We start from the raw sequence: 22907 nt of genomic DNA, 5'->3' as shown, positions 1-22907 counted from the left end.
TTTTTTCCTCAATAAATTGGGATGTATTGTCCATTACCTTTCTGGTATCGTTATTCTTACCATTGCTGGTATGTGTTGTTCTTTACTATTTGTGGTATTGTAGGTTTCTTACCATTGTTAGTATGAATTATTAGTAACAGTACAGTCACAATAAACTGTCACCTGTGGTGATACCGCCATGAATGTATTATTTTCACACACCTTTTAGTTATACAATGCAATTACTGTGGAAAAATTTCATTACAATCTGGTACAGGCCTTATTGTTCATTGTTCTGGTTTCATGTTAAAAGACAGGAGAAAGTATTTTAAAACTCTGTGGTAAATTATTGATGAGAAACAGGGTGGGAATCAATAACTTTTCTTCTTCCCACTCCTTTTCGAGTATGAATTAATGAGTCTGAATATCAAACCTGCATGTCTCCCATTCAAAGTATTTGCCTGGTTAATGGGTGGCATGGCTCAGGGGTAGAGTGGCCGTCTAGCACCCGAGGGGTTGCTGGTTCGATCCTCCACCCCCCATGTCGGCGTGTCCTTGAGCAAGATACTGAACCGGTAGTTGCTGCTGAGTAGATTGGTGCCTTGCATTACAGCATCCACCATCAGTGTGTGTGTGAGTGCGAATGGGTGAGTGAGATGACACTGTAAAGCTCTTTGAGTGACGCTAAGGTGGAAAAGCACTATATAACATTGAGTCCATTGAGCATTCATTTTGGTTGTATTCAGGTCATTCATGTTTTAGTCTCTCAGACATAAATTTGGCAGAATGGTTTTGATCAAGTTGACAAATACGCCTGTATTCTGATCTGACAAACCAGTCTCCCCATGCCTGTGATGCCAGTGTCTCAATGATTTTGATTTCCTTTACATTCTTGTTGACAGCAGCAGAGAGGACTGACATTGTTGGATCACAAGCATTAATTCTGCACGCAGGTCCCAGCACCAGACAATTCATAGGAGACCGGTTTGTCATGACAGAATCATTGTGCAAGTGAGCAGAATATATGTTAAACTTCTTTGAAGACAAACCACTCCTATTCCAGAAAATCTAGTTTTCACATGAGTTCACAGATAAAAGAACCTGTTCAGCAGCTGAAACTTAAATATGTTTGCTGGTGGAAAATAACTTCAATCCCAGTCAAGCAGGGACATGTGATTTGTCTTCTAAGGACATTTATGAGGTAATACTTCTAAATCTGTTACTTTGTTACCTGTATTGGATGTTTTTTCAGTATTGTCAGCATCATCACTACCCCTACCATGGGGGAAGTACCAGAGGTCCTCCCCCTAGATATGAATTTCATTACCATTATTCTTTATCCTAAAGGTCTTAATTATCAGAAGCCCCATTTCTTCCCCCTTTCATAACCCTCTAATTATAGTTGTGCAGAATTCCTGCTTTAACAACTTGACTGTTGTTAATGTAGCTTAAACGTTCCTACTTGTAGATTCAGCATAAAGATGGCTGCTGTATCTTTATCACATTTTACCTGTGAAACTTTCAGTAACACTGAAACATAAAAGTCGACACCGGTTGTGTCTTCAGTTCTTCAGTGGTCCACAGTTGTGGATGGTACCTGGTGTGTTTTGGTCTCACCTCTGTCCAGCTGAACTCAGGTTCTGCAGCCTCTAGACCGGCTCTACATGACAAGAACCTGATCACCTGTGAGGAAATGGCCTTTATAAGATGAAAGCAGATAATATCAGGACTGCTATGGAGAATATCTGGAATGACGAATCAGAACCTTTTCAATCCAGTCGGAAATAAAAGCTGAGACACGACAAGAACGTCAAAGTAAGATTTTATTTCGGCTCCAATGTACACCTCATTTGTCAAATACATGAACATGAGAGGCTGTGAGAACACTGAGCATTTCATGAATATAAAAAATCAAAAAGGGAATAATAATTCTATGGTGACAAAATAAATGGAAGCAAAGAAACTCAGGAGGAAGTCTCATTGTTGTCCAGAGCTACAAAAAGTTGTACAGGCGTTAACAGTTTTCATTCATTGTTACCCGCCTATGGTATCCCAGCAGTTGTCATCAGCTGTCTATGCCATCCTGGTATTTAGAACTTGTACAAACACTGCACACGAATAAATGATAAAAAAAATAAATATTTGTCTGCACTGTATGAGATAAAAAACTGGAAAACTTTAGTGACAGGTTTGTTGTTTGTTTTCTAGCAGTACTCTGTCTACAATCTGGAAGTCCAGTGCTCTCCAGTTGACAACGTTCCCTGGAGTGAGGTTGAGATCATTCACGTAGTTCTGGATCTCACAGGGTGAAAGGACGTAGTCCCACATGTGGACATCAGAAATACTTCCAACAAACGACTGGCGAATGTTGAACCCCCCGCCATGAGAATCCTGCTCCTGCAGAGATTTCAGAAGTTGGAGATACAGTTAATAATAGAGCCATGTTTTGACAATCAATGACTTTCGTCATGAAAACACAACCTAGCGTACCTGTCCCAGTACGATGATAGGGTTCCCAGTGATGTTTGATCCACAGGAAACAAATTTTCTGGTCAAAGGTTTTCCATCAAACCACAGCTGGATTAGTCCAGATGTGGAGTCCCAGGTAGAACAGATTGAGTGCCACACGTTTGGCTCATAGTCCAGTTGTCTGTATTCAGCCCTGTTGTTCTTGACATGGGGCTGAAATGCCTGAGATGATTCCCTCCAAAAAATCAGGAAGTCATTATCCCGAAGGGGTGTGGCCAGAGAGAAAAGTGGGTGGTCGCTTTGGAGGTCTGTGAAGGATCTGCAGGTATTAAAAAGAGATCATAATGCATCAAACATGTTCCAGTCACAGACAGTCAGAGCCAAAACTCTATTCACAATCAACATCAAACTCTACCTCAGACACACAGTTACTTTGCTGAAATCCTGTCTGGATGCAGTCAGCCTCACATGAGCTGTGTTACTTCTTTGTGGAAAGGTGAACATTTGCTCTGACAAATCTGAAAAGAGGAAAACAACAGAACAATGTATTGATGTGCATAATAACCTGGGTTGAAAATTCACCTGGAGAGGAAACTGAGAGACAGTCGCCCAACATTGAACCGGCTGGAGAACATTCATGGATGACCCAAAGACTCTGACTCAGGTTGGTCAAGCGGAGAGGAACCTCAACTGTGACGCTCCACCTGTATTTCCCTGTGTTTCTTACCATGTGTGCCCATCACAAGGTCAAACAAATTACAATGATGCGCACTGGACACACAGTTTTCTATCCTTCCAAAGCGTATGACAGTTTAAATGTCGTGCTGAATTTGGACAAATGCATGACGATGTTCTTCTTTACCTTGAACACCTGCAGCACCTGCTGTCAACACTGCCAGAAGAAGAAAGAACTCCATTTGATGCATCATCATCTAAAAAAGATGCCACAGAAAAGCTTCTCATGAATCACATCAAACAATCTATCAGATGCTGCTGTGGTGCCATTACATTCCTAATCATTTCAACCACCAGTTTACAGTGCAGCCTACCTGCCTCCACCTGTCACAGCACGCAAGACCGATCCGATGTTATTTTCTAACCCTTGTTGTCCTCAGCAAGGCTTGGTGTAGTCTGCAGCCAGGCTTGAGCTGGATTATGTTTTATACTGGAACTTCTTCCTCTGTGACATGAATGTCCATCAATCCCAAGGAAGTGGCAGGAGAATAACTAAAAAATATTGAGTTTCCTCCTTTCCTCTGCCGAGACACCATGCAGCCATCATCAACCACATCCTGTTTCATGATTGGAAGAGACAGCAGCAACCTAGACAAGTCGCCAGTGCATCATGATAAAAGACATTCACACCTACCGGCAATTGTGCTTCCAGTAAACCTGCTCAGCACCTTTTTGGGATGTAGAGGGCAGTAGAGAAAAAACAGGCTGACAGGGAAATCTGGTAAACTTGGCACATGGAGGCCATTGCTGCCTGGTGGATTTGAACCTAGAACCTTGGAGTGGGACGCAAAAGCACCAACCAACAAAACAATGTGCCTCACAATTTTTAGGAAACCGGGTGATGACCAGCAGTTAGGCAGCAGTTTGTGGTGGATGAAACACACCTTGCTCTCCAATTGCATTCCAAAGTCAAATGAGTTGATATGGATTTCTATCAGCTCCAATTCGCATGGAAATGAACACAAAACTGATGAGCAAAATAGTGGCAAAACACAGTGGACCAAAGTTGTTCATTTCAACACATAACTTTGGCAACTTCTGTTGTCAACAAATTCAAGCTTTCTTCATTCAAGTTGCCTCTCAGGTCATTCAGTCTATGTCGAGTTTGACAATCAGATTAACCTGAGAAACACAATCTCTGCTCTGCATGTTGCTCTCCACTACGTTTCCAGTGTGGTACTGCATTTGACAGTGAGCAGAAAAAGTTCAAATGAAACACAAAAGCTACTCCTTGTCTGCTCACTGAGGGAAAGGTTGACCATTCAGGGTTTTCATCCATCTGGAGGTTTTAAGGTTTAAAAGATATAAACCTGACGTTTTTTGTCACAATTTCAAACACAAAAGCTCTTTGTTAGGAGACCATAAATGTTTTGGTCAAGTTGAAACTTTTTCCAAGCGTTTGGGGCTTCCTCCTGGCTGAGGGCTTCCACTGCATGAAAACCTGTATTTTCAGCCTCACACAGAAAAACTCCATGTCTGTCAGTGTGCAAGTTTTGGCAGGCTGTGAACTCTGCGTTTGCTGGTGCCATAAGGAACAGTCAGTGAATCACATGTACTGAAACATTCTTGACTTTCTGTCAAGGGCAAAACTTTATTTTGTCTATTTCCTTCTGACATAATATTTCCGTTTCTTTTTCGTGAACTACTGTAATTCTTGCTGCATTATTTTTAGATGACCTACTATCAGGTTTTGAACACAAAATGTACTCCTAGCACCTGGCTGAACCATGAACAGCTGTCAGCGATGCGATTTTAAGAGGTGAAGGGAAGGCTTAAACCGCCCCTCCACCCCCCCCCCCCCCCCACCCCACACACATACACACACACAAAAACATCAACAAATACACCACCAACCAAAACATGCAATGGCCTCATTCTGGAAGTTTCTGAAGTATAATTTTGTTCTTTCACAATAAAGTGACAACTTTGTAAGACTTTGCAAACCTTGGTGGGATATTGCCATGTTTAAATGGTGCACAGTAGATGTGAGGAGTGTTCATGTTCATGTTAATCATGACATGACACTAGTCTACAGAACACAAAGTAGTCGAGAGGACAAGGAAGTGATCAGTGTAATAGGGGGGATGGTAGTTAGCGTTTACAGCATTCCAGGCCACATGACGATACCCAGAAGCTCCCTCTTATGGTACACGGATGAACTGCAGATTGTTGAAAAGAATTCCAAATGAATTCTGCAGATGTCTTTACCAGAAAATATCTCCCATGACCCACCTGTAATGATTTGTTCAGAGAACACCTTCAGAATAAGACACCGCTCATTTTGAACTCTCACTCAGAGAAATCATGGAGGAGAGGGACAAGTTGACCTTTTTTCTTATTTTACCTTAAACATGAATGTTTGGTATCATTAGAAATGTACTGATGTCCCAGTTCAAAAATGCTCATCAATCCCCCATTTCTCCAGATTTCCTGCAAACAAATAAATAAAGCTGATAGAAAGAGGAAATGTGATGGATGATCATAGCTCAATAGTTCTCGTTATCTGTTGCCTTTTCTGCAACATTTGTCTCTGCTCAGCTTTGCCTTTATAACCAGTGAGAACAGCGCATCGCTGTCAGCTGTTCATGGTTCAGCCAGGTGCTAGGAGTACATTTTGTGTTCAAAACCTGATAGTAGGTCATCTAAAAATAATGCAGCAAGAATTACAGTAGTTCACGAAAAAGAAACGGAAATATTATGTCAGAAGGAAATAGACAAAATAAAGTTTTGCCCTTGACAGAAAGTCAAGAATGTTTCAGTACATGTGATTCACTGACTGTTCCTTATGGCACCAGCAAACGCAGAGTTCACAGCCTGCCAAAACTTGCACACTGACAGACATGGAGTTTTTCTGTGTGAGGCTGAAAATACAGGTTTTCATGCAGTGGAAGCCCTCAGCCAGGAGGAAGCCCCAAACGCTTGGAAAAAGTTTCAACTTGACCAAAACATTTATGGTCTCCTAACAAAGAGCTTTTGTGTTTGAAATTGTGACAAAAAACGTCAGGTTTATATCTTTTAAACCTTAAAACCTCCAGATGGATGAAAACCCTGAATGGTCAACCTTTCCCTCAGTGAGCAGACAAGGAGTAGCTTTTGTGTTTCATTTGAACTTTTTCTGCTCACTGTCAAATGCAGTACCACACTGGAAACGTAGTGGAGAGCAACATGCAGAGCAGAGATTGTGTTTCTCAGGTTAATCTGATTGTCAAACTCGACATAGACTGAATGACCTGAGAGGCAACTTGAATGAAGAAAGCTTGAATTTGTTGACAACAGAAGTTGCCAAAGTTATGTGTTGAAATGAACAACTTTGGTCCACTGTGTTTTGCCACTATTTTGCTCATCAGTTTTGTGTTCATTTCCATGCGAATTGGAGCTGATAGAAATCCATATCAACTCATTTGACTTTGGAATGCAATTGGAGAGCAAGGTGTGTTTCATCCACCACAAACTGCTGCCTAACTGCTGGTCATCACCCGGTTTCCTAAAAATTGTGAGGCACATTGTTTTGTTGGTTGGTGCTTTTGCGTCCCACTCCAAGGTTCTAGGTTCAAATCCACCAGGCAGCAATGGCCTCCATGTGCCAAGTTTACCAGATTTCCCTGTCAGCCTGTTTTCTCTCTACTGCCCTCTACATCCCAAAAAGGTGCTGAGCAGGTTTACTGGAAGCACAATTGCCGGTAGGTGTGAATGTCTTTTATCATGATGCACTGGCGACTTGTCTAGGTTGCTGCTGTCTCTTCCAATCATGAAACAGGATGTGGTTGATGATGGCTGCATGGTGTCTCGGCAGAGGAAAGGAGGAAACTCAATATTTTTTAGTTATTCTCCTGCCACTTCCTTGGGATTGATGGACATTCATGTCACAGAGGAAGAAGTTCCAGTATAAAACATAATCCAGCTCAAGCCTGGCTGCAGACTAACTCAAGCCTTGCTGAGGACAACAAGGGTTAGAAAATAACATCGGATCGGTCTTGCGTGCTGTGACAGGTGGAGGCAGGTAGGCTGCACTGTAAACTGGTGGTTGAAATGATTAGGAATGTAATGGCACCACAGCAGCATCTGATAGATTGTTTGATGTGATTCATGAGAAGCTTTTCTGTGGCATCTTTTTTAGATGATGATGCATCAAATGGAGTTCTTTCTTCTTCTGGCAATGTTGACAGCAGGTGCTGCAGGTGTTCAAGGTAAAGAAGAACATCGTCATGCATTTGTCCAAATTCAGCACGACATTTAAACTGTCATACGCTTTGGAAGGATAGAAAACTGTGTGTCCAGTGCGCATCATTGTAATTTGTTTGACCTTGTGATGGGCACACATGGTAAGAAACACAGGGAAATACAGGTGGAGCGTCACAGTTGAGGTTCCTCTCCGCTTGACCAACCTGAGTCAGAGTCTTTGGGTCATCCATGAATGTTCTCCAGCCGGTTCAATTTTGGGCGACTGTCTCTCAGTTTCCTCTCCAGGTGAATTTTCAACCCAGGTTATTATGCACATCAATACATTGTTCTGTTGTTTTCCTCTTTTCAGATTTGTCAGAGCAAATGTTCACCTTTCCACAAAGAAGTAACACAGCTCATGTGAGGCTGACTGCATCCAGACAGGATTTCAGCAAAGTAACTGTGTGTCTGAGGTAGAGTTTGATGTTGATTGTGAATAGAGTTTTGGCTCTGACTGTCTGTGACTGGAACATGTTTGATGCATTATGATCTCTTTTTAATACCTGCAGATCCTTCACAGACCTCCAAAGCGACCACCCACTTTTCTCTCTGGCCACACCCCTTCGGGATAATGACTTCCTGATTTTTTGGAGGGAATCATCTCAGGCATTTCAGCCCCATGTCAAGAACAACAGGGCTCAATACAGACAACTGGACTATGAGCCAAACGTGTGGCACTCAATCTGTTCTACCTGGGACTCCACATCTGGACTAATCCAGCTGTGGTTTGATGGAAAACCTTTGACCAGAAAATTTGTTTCCTCTGGATCAAACATCACTGGGAACCCTATCATCGTACTGGGACAGGTACGCTAGGTTGTGTTTTCATGACGAAAGTCATTGATTGTCAAAACATGGCTCTATTATTAACTGTATCTCCAACTTCTGAAATCTCTGCAGGAGCAGGATTCTCATGGCGGGGGGTTCAACATTCGCCAGTCGTTTGTTGGAAGTATTTCTGATGTCCACATGTGGGACTACGTCCTTTCACCCTGTGAGATCCAGAACTACGTGAATGATCTCAACCTCACTCCAGGGAACGTTGTCAACTGGAGAGCACTGGACTTCCAGATTGTAGACAGAGTACTGCTAGAAAACAAACAACAAACCTGTCACTAAAGTTTTCCAGTTTTTTATCTCATACAGTGCAGACAAATATTTATTTTTTTATCATTTATTCATGTGCAGTGTTTGTACAAGTTCTAAATACCAGGATGGCCTAGACAGCTGATGACAACTGCTGGGATACCATAGGCGGGTAACAATGAATGAAAACTGTTAACGCCTGTACAACTTTTTGTAGCTCTGGACAACAATGAGACTTCCTCCTGAGTTTCTTTGCTTCCATTTATTTTGTCACCATAGAATTATTATTCCCTTTTTGATTTTTTATATTCATGAAATGCTCAGTGTTCTCACAGCCTCTCATGTTCATGTATTTGACAAATGAGGTGTACATTGGAGCCGAAATAAAATCTTACTTTGACGTTCTTGTCGTGTCTCAGCTTTTATTTCCTACTGGATTGAAAAGGTTCTGATTCGTCATTCCAGATATTCTCCATAGCAGTCCTGATATTATCTGCTTTCATCTTATAAAGGCCATTTCCTCACAGGTGATCAGGTTCTTGTCATGTAGAGCCGGTCTAGAGGCTGCAGAACCTGAGTTCAGCTGGACAGAGGTGAGACCAAAACACACCAGGTACCATCCACAACTGTGGACCACTGAAGAACTGAAGACACAACTGGTGTTGACTTTTATGTTTCAGTGTTACTGAAAGTTTCACAGGTAAAATGTGATAAAGATACAGCAGCCATCTTTATGCTGAATATACAAGTAGGAACTTTTGATCAAACAGGTGAGCAAACAACAACATCAGGGATTCGACTCAGTCAGCTTGTTTTGGAGGTTAAACTACGTGAACAACAGTCAAGTTGTTAAAGCAGGAATTCATTTCTTCTGGATCACACGTCACATCAGAAACCCTCTTATCATATTAGGACAGGTACACCTGCATCGATAGTTAGAAGCATTTGTCATGAAATGCTGTCCATTCACTGTGTGTCAAATTATGTTTAGTATTCATTTACCTACAGGCCAGATTTTGTACACTATTTCAACACTTTTTTTGTTGTTGATATATTTTACACTTCTGTTTTTAGCAACCTAGACAAGTCGCCAGTCCATCATAAAAACAGACAGACATTCACACCTACCAGCAATTGTGCTTCCAGTAAACCTGCTCAGCACCTTTTTGGGATGTAGAGGGCAGTAGAGAGAACACAGGCTGACATGGAAATCTGGTAAACTTGGCACATGGAGGCCATTGCTGCCTGGTGGATTTGAACCTAGAATCTTGGATTGGGAGGCAAAAGCACCAACCAACAAAAACCATGTACCACACAAATTTTAGGAAACCAGGGGTCCGTTTCACAAAGCACGTTTAGTGAAAACTCGGGGTCGATTAACCCTGAAATAAGGAAACCACGGAGTTTTCCGTTTCACAAAGGGAGGGAACTCAAACCTGAGAAAGAGGGTTCACTCTGGCCTGTTTCACAGACAGCGGTAACTTAAGCTCTCGGTCAGTTACCGCTGTAACAGACGCTATGAAACTAACCTGGTCGAAACCAGGTTTTTTTTTCAATGAACTTCGAGTTTCTCGCTGTCTCCGCCCACTTCCAGAGCCACAAACTCCATTTGATTTCCGCATTCATTCATCAGCAGGCGAGTTTTTCAACTAACATGGCGTGTCCTTTTCTTGACGATCCCGTGGATGAAAGTGCAGCATTTCTGCGCAGAGAATTAAATATTGGTCAGGAGATGGAGATCAGACCACGCATAGACGTTCTTGCATTTCCAGACAGTATCGGTACAGCTTCACATCACAGTCCATCATCTATATACACAACCTCCTTAATTATTTAACAGAACATGATATTGATACAGGCATTTGTGTATGAAACCAGAATTATGTTGGGGATAAAACAACATAATTTACATATATTTCATTTACAATGCAGAACATGGGGTACCCCATGAGATGGACTTACCTGTTTGAATCATGTCTTTATGCATCATTTTAATTTGCTTTCAAGTGTGTTTCTCCCCCGCGGTATTGCATCTAAACGATATAAAAGAATGCGCTACCATGTAAGCAGCTTCTTCCGTAATAATCATGATTGCAAAGGACTACATTTAAACTTACGCATTGACCCGAGCAGCAATGTTCTTCCACGCCATCTCTCTCTCTCTCTCTCTTGCAGCTGCAGCGGTGTTGCACGTCTTTGTAAGCGCGTGTTGGAACTCTTCACATGATCGCATCAAGATTTCCAAGTCGACTGACGTGAAAAACGAAGCTCTCCGCTTCTCCGTCGCCATGGTGACTCGGTGAATCGGGGCTCCATTTATGCTGGCTTTTTAGAGTTGTCGTGATCGCGCTTTACCTACTCCGAGTTAATCAAACTGATTCAAATCCGCTGTTCTGAAAACGCAAATTCGGAGTTTTCTATTTTAGATCAACTCGGAGATCAGGATTAAACTCAGGCTTTGATGAACTTGCTTTGTGAAACGGACCCCTGGTGATGACCAGCAGTTAGGCAGCAGTTTGTGGTGGATGAAACACACCTTGCTCTCCAATTGCATTCCAAAGTCAAATGAGTTGATATGGATTTCTATCAGCTCCAATTCGCATGGAAATGAACACAAAACTGATGAGCAAAATAGTGGCAAAACACAGTGGACCAAAGTTGTTCGTTTCAACACATAACTTTGGCAACTTCTGTTGTCAACAAATTCAAACTTTCTTAACTTAAAAAAAGGTGAGACACGACATGAACGTCAAAGTAAGATTTTATTGAGGCTCCAATATACACTTCATTTATAAAATATATGAACATTAGAGGCTGTTGCAAAACGGAGCTTTTTATTAATATAAAAAATAAGAAAGAGAATAATAATTCTATGATGACAAAAGCAAAAAACTTGAGAGGATATCTCCTTTTTGTCCATTGCAACAAAAAGTTGGACACATGTAGTTTTCATTCATCATTTCCTGCCTACGGTATCCCAGGAATTGTCACAGGTTCAAAACAACATGATCTACAGTATCAACCCCATCCTAGTATTTAGAAGTTGTACTAACACTGCACAAAAACCATTGATAAAATAAATAACTGCACTGTATGAGATAAAAAAAACTGGAAAACTTTAGGGACAGGTTTGTTGTTTGTTTTCTAGCAGTACTCTGTCTACAATCTGGAAGTCCAGTGCTCTCCAGTTGACAACGTTCCCTGGAGTGAGGTTGAGATCATTCACGTAGTTCTGGATCTCACAGGGTGAAAGGACGTAGTCCCACATGTGGACATCAGAAATACTTCCAACAAACGACTGGTCAGCTTGAAACCCCCCGCCATGAGAATCCTGGTCCTGCAGAGATTTCAGAAGTTGGAGATACAGTTAATAATAGAGCCATGTTTTGACAATCAATGACTTTCGTCATGAAAACACAACCTTGCGTACCTGTCCCAGTACGATGATAGGGTTCCCAGTGATGTTTGATCCAGAGGAAACAAATTTTCTGGTCAAAGGTTTTCCATCAAACCACAGCTGGATTAGTCCAGATGTGGAGTCCCAGGTAGAACAGATTGAGTGCCACACGTTTGGCTCATAGTCCAGTTGTCTGTATTGAGCCCTGTTGTTCTTGACATGGGGCTGAAATGCCTGAGATGATTCCTTCCAAAAAATCAGGAAGTCATTATCCCGAAGGGGTGTGGCCAGAGAGAAAAGTGGGTGGTCCCTTTGGAGGTCTGTGAAGGATCTGCAGGTATTAAAAAGAGATCATAATGCATCAAACATGTTCCAGTCACAGACAGTCAGAGCCAAAACTCTATTCACAATCAACATCAAACTCTACCTCAGACACACAGTTACTTTGCTGAAATCCTGTCTGGATGCAGTCAGCCTCACATGAGCTGTGTTACTTCTTTGTGGAAAGGTGAACATTTGCTCTGACAAATCTGAAAAGAGGAAAACAACAGAACAATGTATTGATGTGCATAATAACCTGGGTTGAAAATTCACCTGGAGAGGAAACTGAGAGACAGTCGCCCAACATTGAACCGGCTGGAGAACATTCATGGATGACCCAAAGACTCTGACTCAGGTTGGTCAAGCGGAGAGGAACCTCAACTGTGACGCTCCACCTGTATTTCCCTGTGTTTCTTACCATGTGTGCCCATCACAAGGTCAAACAAATTACAATGATGCGCACTGGACACACAGTTTTCTATCCTTCCAAAGCGTATGACAGTTTAAATGTCGTGCTGAATTTGGACAAATGCATGACGATGTTCTTCTTTACCTTGAACACCTGCAGCACCTGCTGTCAACATTGCCAGAAGAAGAAAGAACTCCATTTGATGCATCATCATCTAAAAAAGATGCCACAGAAAAGCTTCTCATGAATCACATCAAACAATCTATCAGATGCTGCTGTGGTGCCATTACATTCCTAATCATTTCAACCACCAGTTTACAGTGTCCACCTGTCACAGCACGCAAGACCGATCCGATGTTATTTTCTAACCCTTGTTGTCCTCAGCAAGGCTTGGTGTAGTCTGCAGCCAGGCTTGAGCTGGATTATGTTTTATACTGGAACTTCTTCCTCTGTGACATGAATGTCCATCAATCCCAAGGAAGTGGCAGGAGAATAACTAAAAAATATTGAGTTTCCTCCTTTCCTCTGCCGAGAAACCATGCAGCCATCATCAACCACATCCTGTTTCATGATTGGAAGAGACAGCAGCAACCTAGACAAGTCGCCAGTGCATCATGATAAAAGACATTCACACCTACCGGCAATTGTGCTTCCAGTAAACCTGCTCAGCACCTTTTTGGGATGTAGAGGGCAGTAGAGAGAAAACAGGCTGACAGGGAAATCTGGTAAACTTGGCACATGGAGGCCATTGCTGCCTGGTGGATTTGAACCTAGAACCTTGGAGTGGGACGCAAAAGCACCAACCAACAAAACAATGTGCCTCACAATTTTTAGGAAACCGGGTGATGACCAGCAGTTAGGCAGCAGTTTGTGGTGGATGAAACACACCTTGCTCTCCAATTGCATTCCAAAGTCAAATGAGTTGATATGGATTTCTATCAGCTCCAATTCGCATGGAAATGAACACAAAACTGATGAGCAAAATAGTGGCAAAACACAGTGGACCAAAGTTGTTCATTTCAACACATAACTTTGGCAACTTCTGTTGTCAACAAATTCAAGCTTTCTTCATTCAAGTTGCCTCTCAGGTCATTCAGTCTATGTCAAGTTTGACAATCAGATTAACCTGAGAAACACAATCTCTGCTCTGCATGTTGCTCTCCACTACGTTTCCAGTGTGGTACTGCATTTGACAGTGAGCAGAAAAAGTTCAAATGAAACACAAAAGCTACTCCTTGTCTGCTCACTGAGGGAAAGGTTGACCATTCAGGGTTTTCATCCATCTGGAGGTTTTAAGGTTTAAAAGATATAAACCTGACGTTTTTTGTCACAATTTCAAACACAAAAGCTCTTTGTTAGATGACCATAAATGTTTTGGTCAAGTTGAAACTTTTTCCAAGCGTTTGGGGCTTCCCCCTGGCTGAGGGCTTCCACTGCATGAAAACCTGTATTTTCAGCCTCACACAGAAAAACTCCATGTCTGTCAGTGTGCAAGTTTTGGCAGGCTGTGAACTCTGCGTTTGCTGGTGCCATAAGGAACAGTCAGTGAATCACATGTACTGAAACATTCTTGACTTTCTGTCAAGGGCAAAACTTTATTTTGTCTATTTCCTTCTGACATAATATTTCCGTTTCTTTTTCGTGAACTACTGTAATTCTTGCTGCATTATTTTTAGATGACCTACTATCAGGTTTTGAACACAAAATGTACTCCTAGCACCTGGCTGAACCATGAACAGCTGTCAGCGATGCGATTTTAAGAGGTGAAGGGAAGGCTTAAACCGCCCCTCCACCCCCCCACCCCCCCCCCCCCCCACCCCACACACATACACACACACAAAAACATCAACAAATACACCACCAACCAAAACATGCAATGGCCTCATTCTGGACAAGGAAGTGATCAGTGTAATAGGGGGGATGGTAGTTAGCGTTTACAGCATTCCAGTCCACATGACGATACCCAGAAGCTCCCTCTTATGGTACACGGATGAACTGCAGATTGTTGAAAAGAATTCCAAATGAATTCTGCAGATGTCTTTACCAGAAAATATCTCCCATGACCCACCTGTAATGATTTGTTCAGAGAACACCTTCAGAATAAGACACCGCTCATTTTGAACTCTCACTCAGAGAAATCATGGAGGAGAGGGACAAGTTGACCTTTTTTCTTATTTTACCTTAAACATGAATGTTTGGTATCATTAGAAATGTACTGATGTCCCAGTTCAAAAATGCTCATCAATCCCCCATTTCTCCAGATTTCCTGCAAACAAATAAATAAAGCTGATAGAAAGAGGAAATGTGATGGATGATCATAGCTCAATAGTTCTCGTTAGCTGTTGCCTTTTCTGCAACATTTGTCTCTGCTCAGCTTTGCCTTTATAACCAGTGAGAACAGCGCATCGCTGTCAGCTGTTCATGGTTCAGCCAGGTGCTAGGAGTACATTTTGTGTTCAAAACCTGATAGTAGGTCATCTAAAAATAATGCAGCAAGAATTACAGTAGTTCACGAAAAAGAAACGGAAATATTATGTCAGAAGGAAATAGACAAAATAAAGTTTTGCCCTTGACAGAAAGTCAAGAATGTTTCAGTACATGTGATTCACTGACTGTTCCTTATGGCACCAGCAAACGCAGAGTTCACAGCCTGCCAAAACTTGCACACTGACAGACATGGAGTTTTTCTGTGTGAGGCTGAAAATACAGGTTTTCATGCAGTGGAAGCCCTCAGCCAGGAGGAAGCCCCAAACGCTTGGAAAAAGTTTCAACTTGACCAAAACATTTATGGTCTCCTAACAAAGAGCTTTTGTGTTTGAAATTGTGACAAAAAACGTCAGGTTTATATCTTTTAAACCTTAAAACCTCCAGATGGATGAAAACCCTGAATGGTCAACCTTTCCCTCAGTGAGCAGACAAGGAGTAGCTTTTGTGTTTCATTTGAACTTTTTCTGCTCACTGTCAAATGCAGTACCACACTGGAAACGTAGTGGAGAGCAACATGCAGAGCAGAGATTGTGTTTCTCAGGTTAATCTGATTGTCAAACTCGACATAGACTGAATGACCTGAGAGGCAACTTGAATGAAGAAAGCTTGAATTTGTTGACAACAGAAGTTGCCAAAGTTATGTGTTGAAATGAACAACTTTGGTCCACTGTGTTTTGCCACTATTTTGCTCATCAGTTTTGTGTTCATTTCCATGCGAATTGGAGCTGATAGAAATCCATATCAACTCATTTGACTTTGGAATGCAATTGGAGAGCAAGGTGTGTTTCATCCACCACAAACTGCTGCCGAACTGCTGGTCATCACCCGGTTTCCTAAAAATTGTGAGGCACATTGTTTTGTTGGTTGGTGCTTTTGCGTCCCACTCCAAGGTTCTAGGTTCAAATCCACCAGGCAGCAATGGCCTCCATGTGCCAAGTTTACCAGATTTCCCTGTCAGCCTGTTTTCTCTCTACTGCCCTCTACATCCCAAAAAGGTGCTGAGCAGGTTTACTGGAAGCACAATTGCCGGTAGGTGTGAATGTCTTTTATCATGATGCACTGGCGACTTGTCTAGGTTGCTGCTGTCTCTTCCAATCATGAAACAGGATGTGGTTGATGATGGCTGCATGGTGTCTCGGCAGAGGAAAGGAGGAAACTCAATATTTTTTAGTTATTCTCCTGCCACTTCCTTGGGATTGATGGACATTCATGTCACAGAGGAAGAAGTTCCAGTATAAAACATAATCCAGCTCAAGCCTGGCTGCAGACTAACTCAAGCCTTGCTGAGGACAACAAGGGTTAGAAAATAACATCGGATCGGTCTTGCGTGCTGTGACAGGTGGAGGCAGGTAGGCTGCACTGTAAACTGGTGGTTGAAATGATTAGGAATGTAATGGCACCACAGCAGCATCTGATAGATTGTTTGATGTGATTCATGAGAAGCTTTTCTGTGGCATCTTTTTTAGATGATGATGCATCAAATGGAGTTCTTTCTTCTTCTGGCAATGTTGACAGCAGGTGCTGCAGGTGTTCAAGGTAAAGAAGAACATCGTCATGCATTTGTCCAAATTCAGCACTACATTTAAACTGTCATACGCTTTGGAAGGATAGAAAACTGTGTGTCCAGTGCGCATCATTGTAATTTGTTTGACCTTGTGATGGGCACACATGGTAAGAAACACAGGGAAATACAGGTGGAGCGTCACAGTTGAGGTTCCTCTCCGCTTGACCAACCTGAGTCAGAGTCTTTGGGTCATCCATGAATGTTCTCCAGCCGGTTCAATGTTGGGCGACTGTCTCTCAGTTTCCTCTCCAGGTGAATTTTCAACCCAGGTTATTATGCACATCAATACATTGTTCTGTTGTTTTCCTCTTTTCAGATTTGTCAGAGCAAATGTTCACCTTTCCACAAAGAAGTAACACAGCTCATGTGAGGCTGACTGCATCCAGACAGGATTTCAGCAAAGTAACTGTGTGTCTGAGGTAGAGTTTGATGTTGATTGTGAATAGAGTTTTGGCTCTGACTGTCTGTGACTGGAACATGTTTGATGCATTATGATCTCTTTTTAATACCTGCAGATCCTTCACAGACCTCCAAAGCGACCACCCACTTTTCTCTCTGGCCACACCCCTTCGGGATAATGACTTCCTGATTTTTTGGAGGGAATCATCTCAGGCATTTCAGCCCCATGTCAAGAACAACAGGGCTCAATACAGACAACTGGACTATGAGCCAAACGTGTGGCACTCAATCTGTTCTACCTGGGACTCCACATCTGGACTAATCCAGCTGTGGTTTAATGGAAAACCTTTGACCAGAAAATTTGTTTCCTCTGGATCAAACATCACTGGGAACCCTATCATCGTACTGGGACAGGTACGCTAGGTTGTGTTTTCATGACGAAAGTCATTGATTGTCAAAACATGGCTCTATTATTAACTGTATCTCCAACTTCTGAAATCTCTGCAGGAGCAGGATTCTCATGGCGGGGGGTTCAACATTCGCCAGTCGTTTGTTGGAAGTATTTCTGATGTCCACATGTGGGACTACGTCCTTTCACCCTGTGAGATCCAGAACTATGTGAATGATCTCAACCTCACTCCAGGGAACGTTGTCAACTGGAGAGCACTGGACTTCCAGATTGTAGACAGAGTACTGCTAGAAAACAAACAACAAACCTGTCACTAAAGTTTTCCAGTTTTTTATCTCATACAGTGCAGACAAATATTTATTTTTTTTATCATTTATTCATGTGCAGTGTTTGTACAAGTTCTAAATACCAGGATGGCCTAGACAGCTGATGACAACTGCTGGGATACCATAGGCGGGTAACAATGAATGAAAACTGTTAACGCCTGTACAACTTTTTGTAGCTCTGGACAACAATGAGACTTCCTCCTGAGTTTCTTTGCTTCCATTTATTTTGTCACCATAGAATTATTATTCCCTTTTTGATTTTTTATATTCATGAAATGCTCAGTGTTCTCACAGCCTCTCATGTTCATGTATTTGACAAATGAGGTGTACATTGGAGCCGAAATAAAATCTTACTTTGACGTTCTTGTCGTGTCTCAGCTTTTATTTCCTACTGGATTGAAAAGGTTCTGATTCGTCATTCCAGATATTCTCCATAGCAGTCCTGATATTATCTGCTTTCATCTTATAAAGGCCATTTCCTCACAGGTGATCAGGTTCTTGTCATGTAGAGCCGGTCTAGAGGCTGCAGAACCTGAGTTCAGCTGGACAGAGGTGAGACCAAAACACACCAGGTACCATCCACAACTGTGGACCACTGAAGAACTGAAGACACAACCGGTGTCGACTTTTATGTTTCAGTGTTACTGAAAGTTTCACAGGTAAAATGTGATAAAGATACAGCAGCCATCTTTATGCTGAATATACAAGTAGGAACTTTTGATCAAACAGGTGAGCAAACAACAACATCAGGGATTCGACTCAGTCAGCTTGTTTTGGAGGTTAAACTACGTGAACAACAGTCAAGTTGTTAAAGCAGGAATTCATTTCTTCTGGATCACACGTCACATCAGAAACCCTCTTATCATATTAGGACAGGTACACCTGCATCGATAGTTAGAAGCATTTGTCATGAAATGCTGTCCATTCACTGTGTGTCAAATTATGTTTAGTATTCATTGACCTACAGGCCAGATTTTGTACACTATTTCAACACTTTTTTTGTTGTTGATATATTTTACACTTCTGTTTTTAGCAACCTAGACAAGTCGCCAGTCCATCATAAAAACAGACAGACATTCACACCTACCAGCAATTGTGCTTCCAGTAAACCTGCTCAGCACCTTTTTGGGATGTAGAGGGCAGTAGAGAGAAAACAGGCTGACATGGAAATCTGGTAAACTTGGCACATGGAGGCCATTGCTGCCTGGTGGATTTGAACCTAGAATCTTGGATTGGGAGGCAAAAGCACCAACCAACAAAAACCATGTACCACACAAATTTTAGGAAACCAGGGGTCCGTTTCACAAAGCACGTTTCGTGAAAACTCGGGGTCGATTAACCCTGAAATAAGGAAACCACGGAGTTTTCCGTTTCACAAAGGGAGGGAACTCAAACCTGAGAAAGAGGGTTCACTCTGGCCTGTTTCACAGACAGCGGTAACTTAAGCTCTCGGTCAGTTACCGCTGTAACAGACGCTATGAAACTAACCTGGTCGAAACCAGGTTTTTTTTTCAATGAACTTCGAGTTTCTCGCTGTCTCCGCCCACTTCCAGAGCCACAAACTCCATTTGATTTCCGCATTCATTCATCAGCAGGCGAGTTTTTCAACTAACATGGCGTGTCCTTTTCTTGACGATCCCGTGGATGAAAGTGCAGCATTTCTGCGCAGAGAATTAAATATTGGTCAGGAGATGGAGATCAGACCACGCATAGACGTTCTTGCATTTCCAGACAGTATCGGTACAGCTTCACATCACAGTCCATCATCTATATACACAACCTCCTTAATTATTTAACAGAACATGATATTGATACAGGCATTTGTGTATGAAACCAGAATTATGTTGGGGATAAAACAACATAATTTACATATATTTCATTTACAATGCAGAACATGGGGTACCCCATGAGATGGACTTACCTGTTTGAATCATGTCTTTATGCATCATTTTAATTTGCTTTCAAGTGTGTTTCTCCCCCGCGGTATTGCATCTAAACGATATAAATGAATGCGCTACCATGTAAGCAGCTTCTTCCGTAATAATCATGATTGCAAAGGACTACATTTAAACTTACGCATTGACCCGAGCAGCAATGTTCTTCCACGCCATCTCTCTCTCTCTCTCTCTCTCTCTTGCAGCTGCAGCGGTGTTGCACGTCTTTGTAAGCGCGTGTTGGAACTCTTCACATGATCGCATCAAGATTTCCAAGTCGACTGACGTGAAAAACGAAGCTCTCCGCTTCTCCGTCGCCATGGTGACTCGGTGAATCGGGGCTCCATTTATGCTGGCTTTTTAGAGTTGTCGTGATCGCGCTTTACCTACTCCGAGTTAATCAAACTGATTCAAATCCGCTGTTCTGAAAACGCAAATTCGGAGTTTTCTATTTTAGATCAACTCGGAGATCAGGATTAAACTCAGGCTTTGATGAACTTGCTTTGTGAAACGGACCCCTGGTGATGACCAGCAGTTAGGCAGCAGTTTGTGGTGGATGAAACACACCTTGCTCTCCAATTGCATTCCAAAGTCAAATGAGTTGATATGGATTTCTATCAGCTCCAATTCGCATGGAAATGAACACAAAACTGATGAGCAAAATAGTGGCAAAACACAGTGGACCAAAGTTGTTCGTTTCAACACATAACTTTGGCAACTTCTGTTGTCAACAAATTCAAACTTTCTTAACTTAAAAAAAGGTGAGACACGACATGAACGTCAAAGTACGATTTTATTGAGGCTCCAATATACACTTCATTTATAAAATATATGAACATTAGAGGCTGTTGCAAAACGGAGCATTTTATTAATATAAAAAATAAGAAAGAGAATAATAATTCTATGATGACAAAAGCAAAAAACTTGAGAGGATATCTCCTTTTTGTCCATTGCAACAAAAAGTTGGACACATGTAGTTTTCATTCATCATTTCCTGCCTACGGTATCCCAGGAATTGTCACAGGTTCAAAACAACATGATCTACAGTATCAACCCCATCCTAGTATTTAGAAGTTGTACTAACACTGCACAAAAACCATTGATAAAATAAATAACTGCACTGTATGAGATAAAAAAAAACTGGAAAACTTTAGTGACAGGTTTGTTGTTTGTTTTCTAGCAGTACTCTGTCTACAATCTGGAAGTCCAGTGCTCTCCAGTTGACAACGTTCCCTGGAGTGAGGTTGAGATCATTCACGTAGTTCTGGATCTCACAGGGTGAAAGGACGTAGTCCCACATGTGGACATCAGAAATACTTCCAACAAACGACTGGTCAGCTTGAAACCCCCCGCCATGAGAATCCTGGTCCTGCAGAGATTTCAGAAGTTGGAGATACAGTTAATAATAGAGCCATGTTTTGACAATCAATGACTTTCGTCATGAAAACACAACCTTGCGTACCTGTCCCAGTACGATGATAGGGTTCCCAGTGATGTTTGATCCAGAGGAAACAAATTTTCTGGTCAAAGGTTTTCCATCAAACCACAGCTGGATTAGTCCAGATGTGGAGTCCCAGGTAGAACAGATTGAGTGCCACACGTTTGGCTCATAGTCCAGTTGTCTGTATTGAGCCCTGTTGTTCTTGACATGGGGCTGAAATGCCTGAGATGATTCCTTCCAAAAAATCAGGAAGTCATTATCCCGAAGGGGTGTGGCCAGAGAGAAAAGTGGGTGGTCCCTTTGGAGGTCTGTGAAGGATCTGCAGGTATTAAAAAGAGATCATAATGCATCAAACATGTTCCAGTCACAGACAGTCAGAGCCAAAACTCTATTCACAATCAACATCAAACTCTACCTCAGACACACAGTTACTTTGCTGAAATCCTGTCTGGATGCAGTCAGCCTCACATGAGCTGTGTTACTTCTTTGTGGAAAGGTGAACATTTGCTCTGACAAATCTGAAAAGAGGAAAACAACAGAACAATGTATTGATGTGCATAATAACCTGGGTTGAAAATTCACCTGGAGAGGAAACTGAGAGACAGTCGCCCAACATTGAACCGGCTGGAGAACATTCATGGATGACCCAAAGACTCTGACTCAGGTTGGTCAAGCGGAGAGGAACCTCAACTGTGACGCTCCACCTGTATTTCCCTGTGTTTCTTACCATGTGTGCCCATCACAAGGTCAAACAAATTACAATGATGCGCACTGGACACACAGTTTTCTATCCTTCCAAAGCGTATGACAGTTTAAATGTAGTGCTGAATTTGGACAAATGCATGACGATGTTCTTCTTTACCTTGAACACCTGCAGCACCTGCTGTCAACATTGCCAGAAGAAGAAAGAACTCCATTTGATGCATCATCATCTAAAAAAGATGCCACAGAAAAGCTTCTCATGAATCACATCAAACAATCTATCAGATGCTGCTGTGGTGCCATTACATTCCTAATCATTTCAACCACCAGTTTACAGTGCAGCCTACCTGCCTCCACCTGTCACAGCACGCAAGACCGATCCGATGTTATTTTCTAACCCTTGTTGTCCTCAGCAAGGCTTGGTGTAGTCTGCAGCCGGGCTTGAGCTGGATTATGTTTTATACTGGAACTTCTTCCTCTGTGACATGAATGTCCATCAATCCCAAGGAAGTGGCAGGAGAATAACTAAAAAATATTGAGTTTCCTCCTTTCCTCTGCCGAAAAACCATGCAGCCATCATCAACCACATCCTGTTTCATGATTGGAAGAGACAGCAGCAACCTAGACAAGTCGCCAGTGCATCATGATAAAAGACATTCACGCCTACCGGCAATTGTGCTTCCAGTAAACCTGCTCAGCACCTTTTTGGGATGTAGAGGGCAGTAGAGAGAAAACAGGCTGACAGGGAAATCTGGTAAACTTGGCACATGGAGGCCATTGCTGCCTGGTGGATTTGAACCTAGAACCTTGGAGTGGGACGCAAAAGCACCAACCAACAAAACAATGTGCCTCACAATTTTTAGGAAACCGGGTGATGACCAGCAGTTAGGCAGCAGTTTGTGGTGGATGAAACACACCTTGCTCTCCAATTGCATTCCAAAGTCAAATGAGTTGATATGGATTTCTATCAGCTCCAATTCGCATGGAAATGAACACAAAACTGATGAGCAAAATAGTGGCAAAACACA

The 22907-nt window shown here is 42.2% G+C and overlaps 4 protein-coding genes and 2 long non-coding RNA genes across 11 annotated transcripts; 2 read left to right on the top strand and 4 right to left on the bottom strand.

Annotated features, from left to right (window-relative positions):
* Positions 1-1829: 1829 nt before the first annotated feature.
* Positions 1830-12715, bottom strand: LOC147253411 (uncharacterized). The gene is made up of 10 exons (XM_086218787.1): positions 12315-12715; positions 11921-12218; positions 11617-11827; positions 3818-3956; positions 3615-3771; positions 3498-3507; positions 3311-3380; positions 2864-3103; positions 2470-2767; positions 1830-2376 (listed from the first exon to the last, which is right to left on the bottom strand). Exons 1-10 carry the CDS (start codon positions 12536-12538, stop codon positions 2158-2160), a joined length of 1866 nt encoding a protein of 621 aa, XP_086074913.1. The 5' UTR covers positions 12539-12715; the 3' UTR covers positions 1830-2157.
* LOC147253413 (serum amyloid P-component-like) lies at positions 7122-8887 on the top strand. Of its 2 annotated transcripts, XM_086218582.1 has the most exons (5): positions 7122-7183; positions 7301-7370; positions 7715-7817; positions 7914-8211; positions 8305-8887. In XM_086218582.1, exons 2-5 carry the CDS (start codon positions 7301-7303, stop codon positions 8521-8523), a joined length of 690 nt encoding a protein of 229 aa, XP_086074708.1. In that variant the 5' UTR covers positions 7122-7183; the 3' UTR covers positions 8524-8887. The 2 variants fall into 2 exon arrangements, with proteins under 2 accessions (XP_086074708.1, XP_086074709.1); XM_086218583.1 differs by lacking the exons at positions 7122-7183; positions 7301-7370 and adding an exon at positions 7436-7505.
* LOC147253412 (uncharacterized) lies at positions 8695-10733 on the bottom strand. Its single transcript, XR_015118548.1, has 3 exons — positions 10608-10733; positions 10453-10523; positions 8695-10192 (listed from the first exon to the last, which is right to left on the bottom strand). It is a non-coding gene; the product is annotated as an uncharacterized LOC147253412 (long non-coding RNA).
* A 3676-nt stretch (positions 12716-16391) lies between the features above and the next one.
* On the top strand, positions 16392-18158 carry LOC147253410 (serum amyloid P-component-like). 3 transcript variants are annotated; one of them, XM_086217225.1, is made up of 5 exons: positions 16392-16453; positions 16571-16640; positions 16985-17087; positions 17184-17481; positions 17575-18158. In XM_086217225.1, exons 2-5 carry the CDS (start codon positions 16571-16573, stop codon positions 17791-17793), a joined length of 690 nt encoding a protein of 229 aa, XP_086073351.1. In that variant the 5' UTR covers positions 16392-16453; the 3' UTR covers positions 17794-18158. The 3 variants fall into 3 exon arrangements, with proteins under 3 accessions (XP_086073351.1, XP_086073350.1, XP_086073352.1); XM_086217226.1 differs by lacking the exons at positions 16392-16453; positions 16571-16640 and adding an exon at positions 16706-16775; XM_086217224.1 differs by lacking the exons at positions 16392-16453; positions 16571-16640 and having other exon boundaries at positions 16687-17087.
* LOC147253409 (uncharacterized) lies at positions 17966-20011 on the bottom strand. The gene is made up of 3 exons (XR_015118409.1): positions 19879-20011; positions 19724-19794; positions 17966-19463 (listed from the first exon to the last, which is right to left on the bottom strand). It is a non-coding gene; the product is annotated as an uncharacterized LOC147253409 (long non-coding RNA).
* Positions 20012-20520: 509 nt separating this feature from the next.
* Positions 20521-22285, bottom strand: LOC147253408 (serum amyloid P-component-like). 3 transcript variants are annotated; one of them, XM_086217222.1, is made up of 5 exons: positions 22227-22285; positions 22040-22109; positions 21593-21695; positions 21199-21496; positions 20521-21105 (listed from the first exon to the last, which is right to left on the bottom strand). In XM_086217222.1, exons 2-5 carry the CDS (start codon positions 22107-22109, stop codon positions 20887-20889), a joined length of 690 nt encoding a protein of 229 aa, XP_086073348.1. In that variant the 5' UTR covers positions 22227-22285; the 3' UTR covers positions 20521-20886. The 3 variants fall into 3 exon arrangements, with proteins under 3 accessions (XP_086073348.1, XP_086073349.1, XP_086073347.1); XM_086217223.1 differs by lacking the exons at positions 22040-22109; positions 22227-22285 and adding an exon at positions 21905-21999; XM_086217221.1 differs by lacking the exons at positions 22040-22109; positions 22227-22285 and having other exon boundaries at positions 21593-21993.
* Positions 22286-22907: the final 622 nt, after the last annotated feature.

The sequence above is a fragment of the Aulostomus chinensis genome, chromosome 11, assembly GCF_037954235.1.
Source record: "Aulostomus chinensis isolate RoL2024-O1b breed Wild chromosome 11, RoL_Achi_v1.0, whole genome shotgun sequence".
NCBI classification, from domain to species: Eukaryota; Metazoa; Chordata; class Actinopteri; order Syngnathiformes; family Aulostomidae; genus Aulostomus; species Aulostomus chinensis.
Note: the sequence above shows the minus strand (reverse complement) of the source record. Positions and strands in the feature narration are given on the sequence as shown.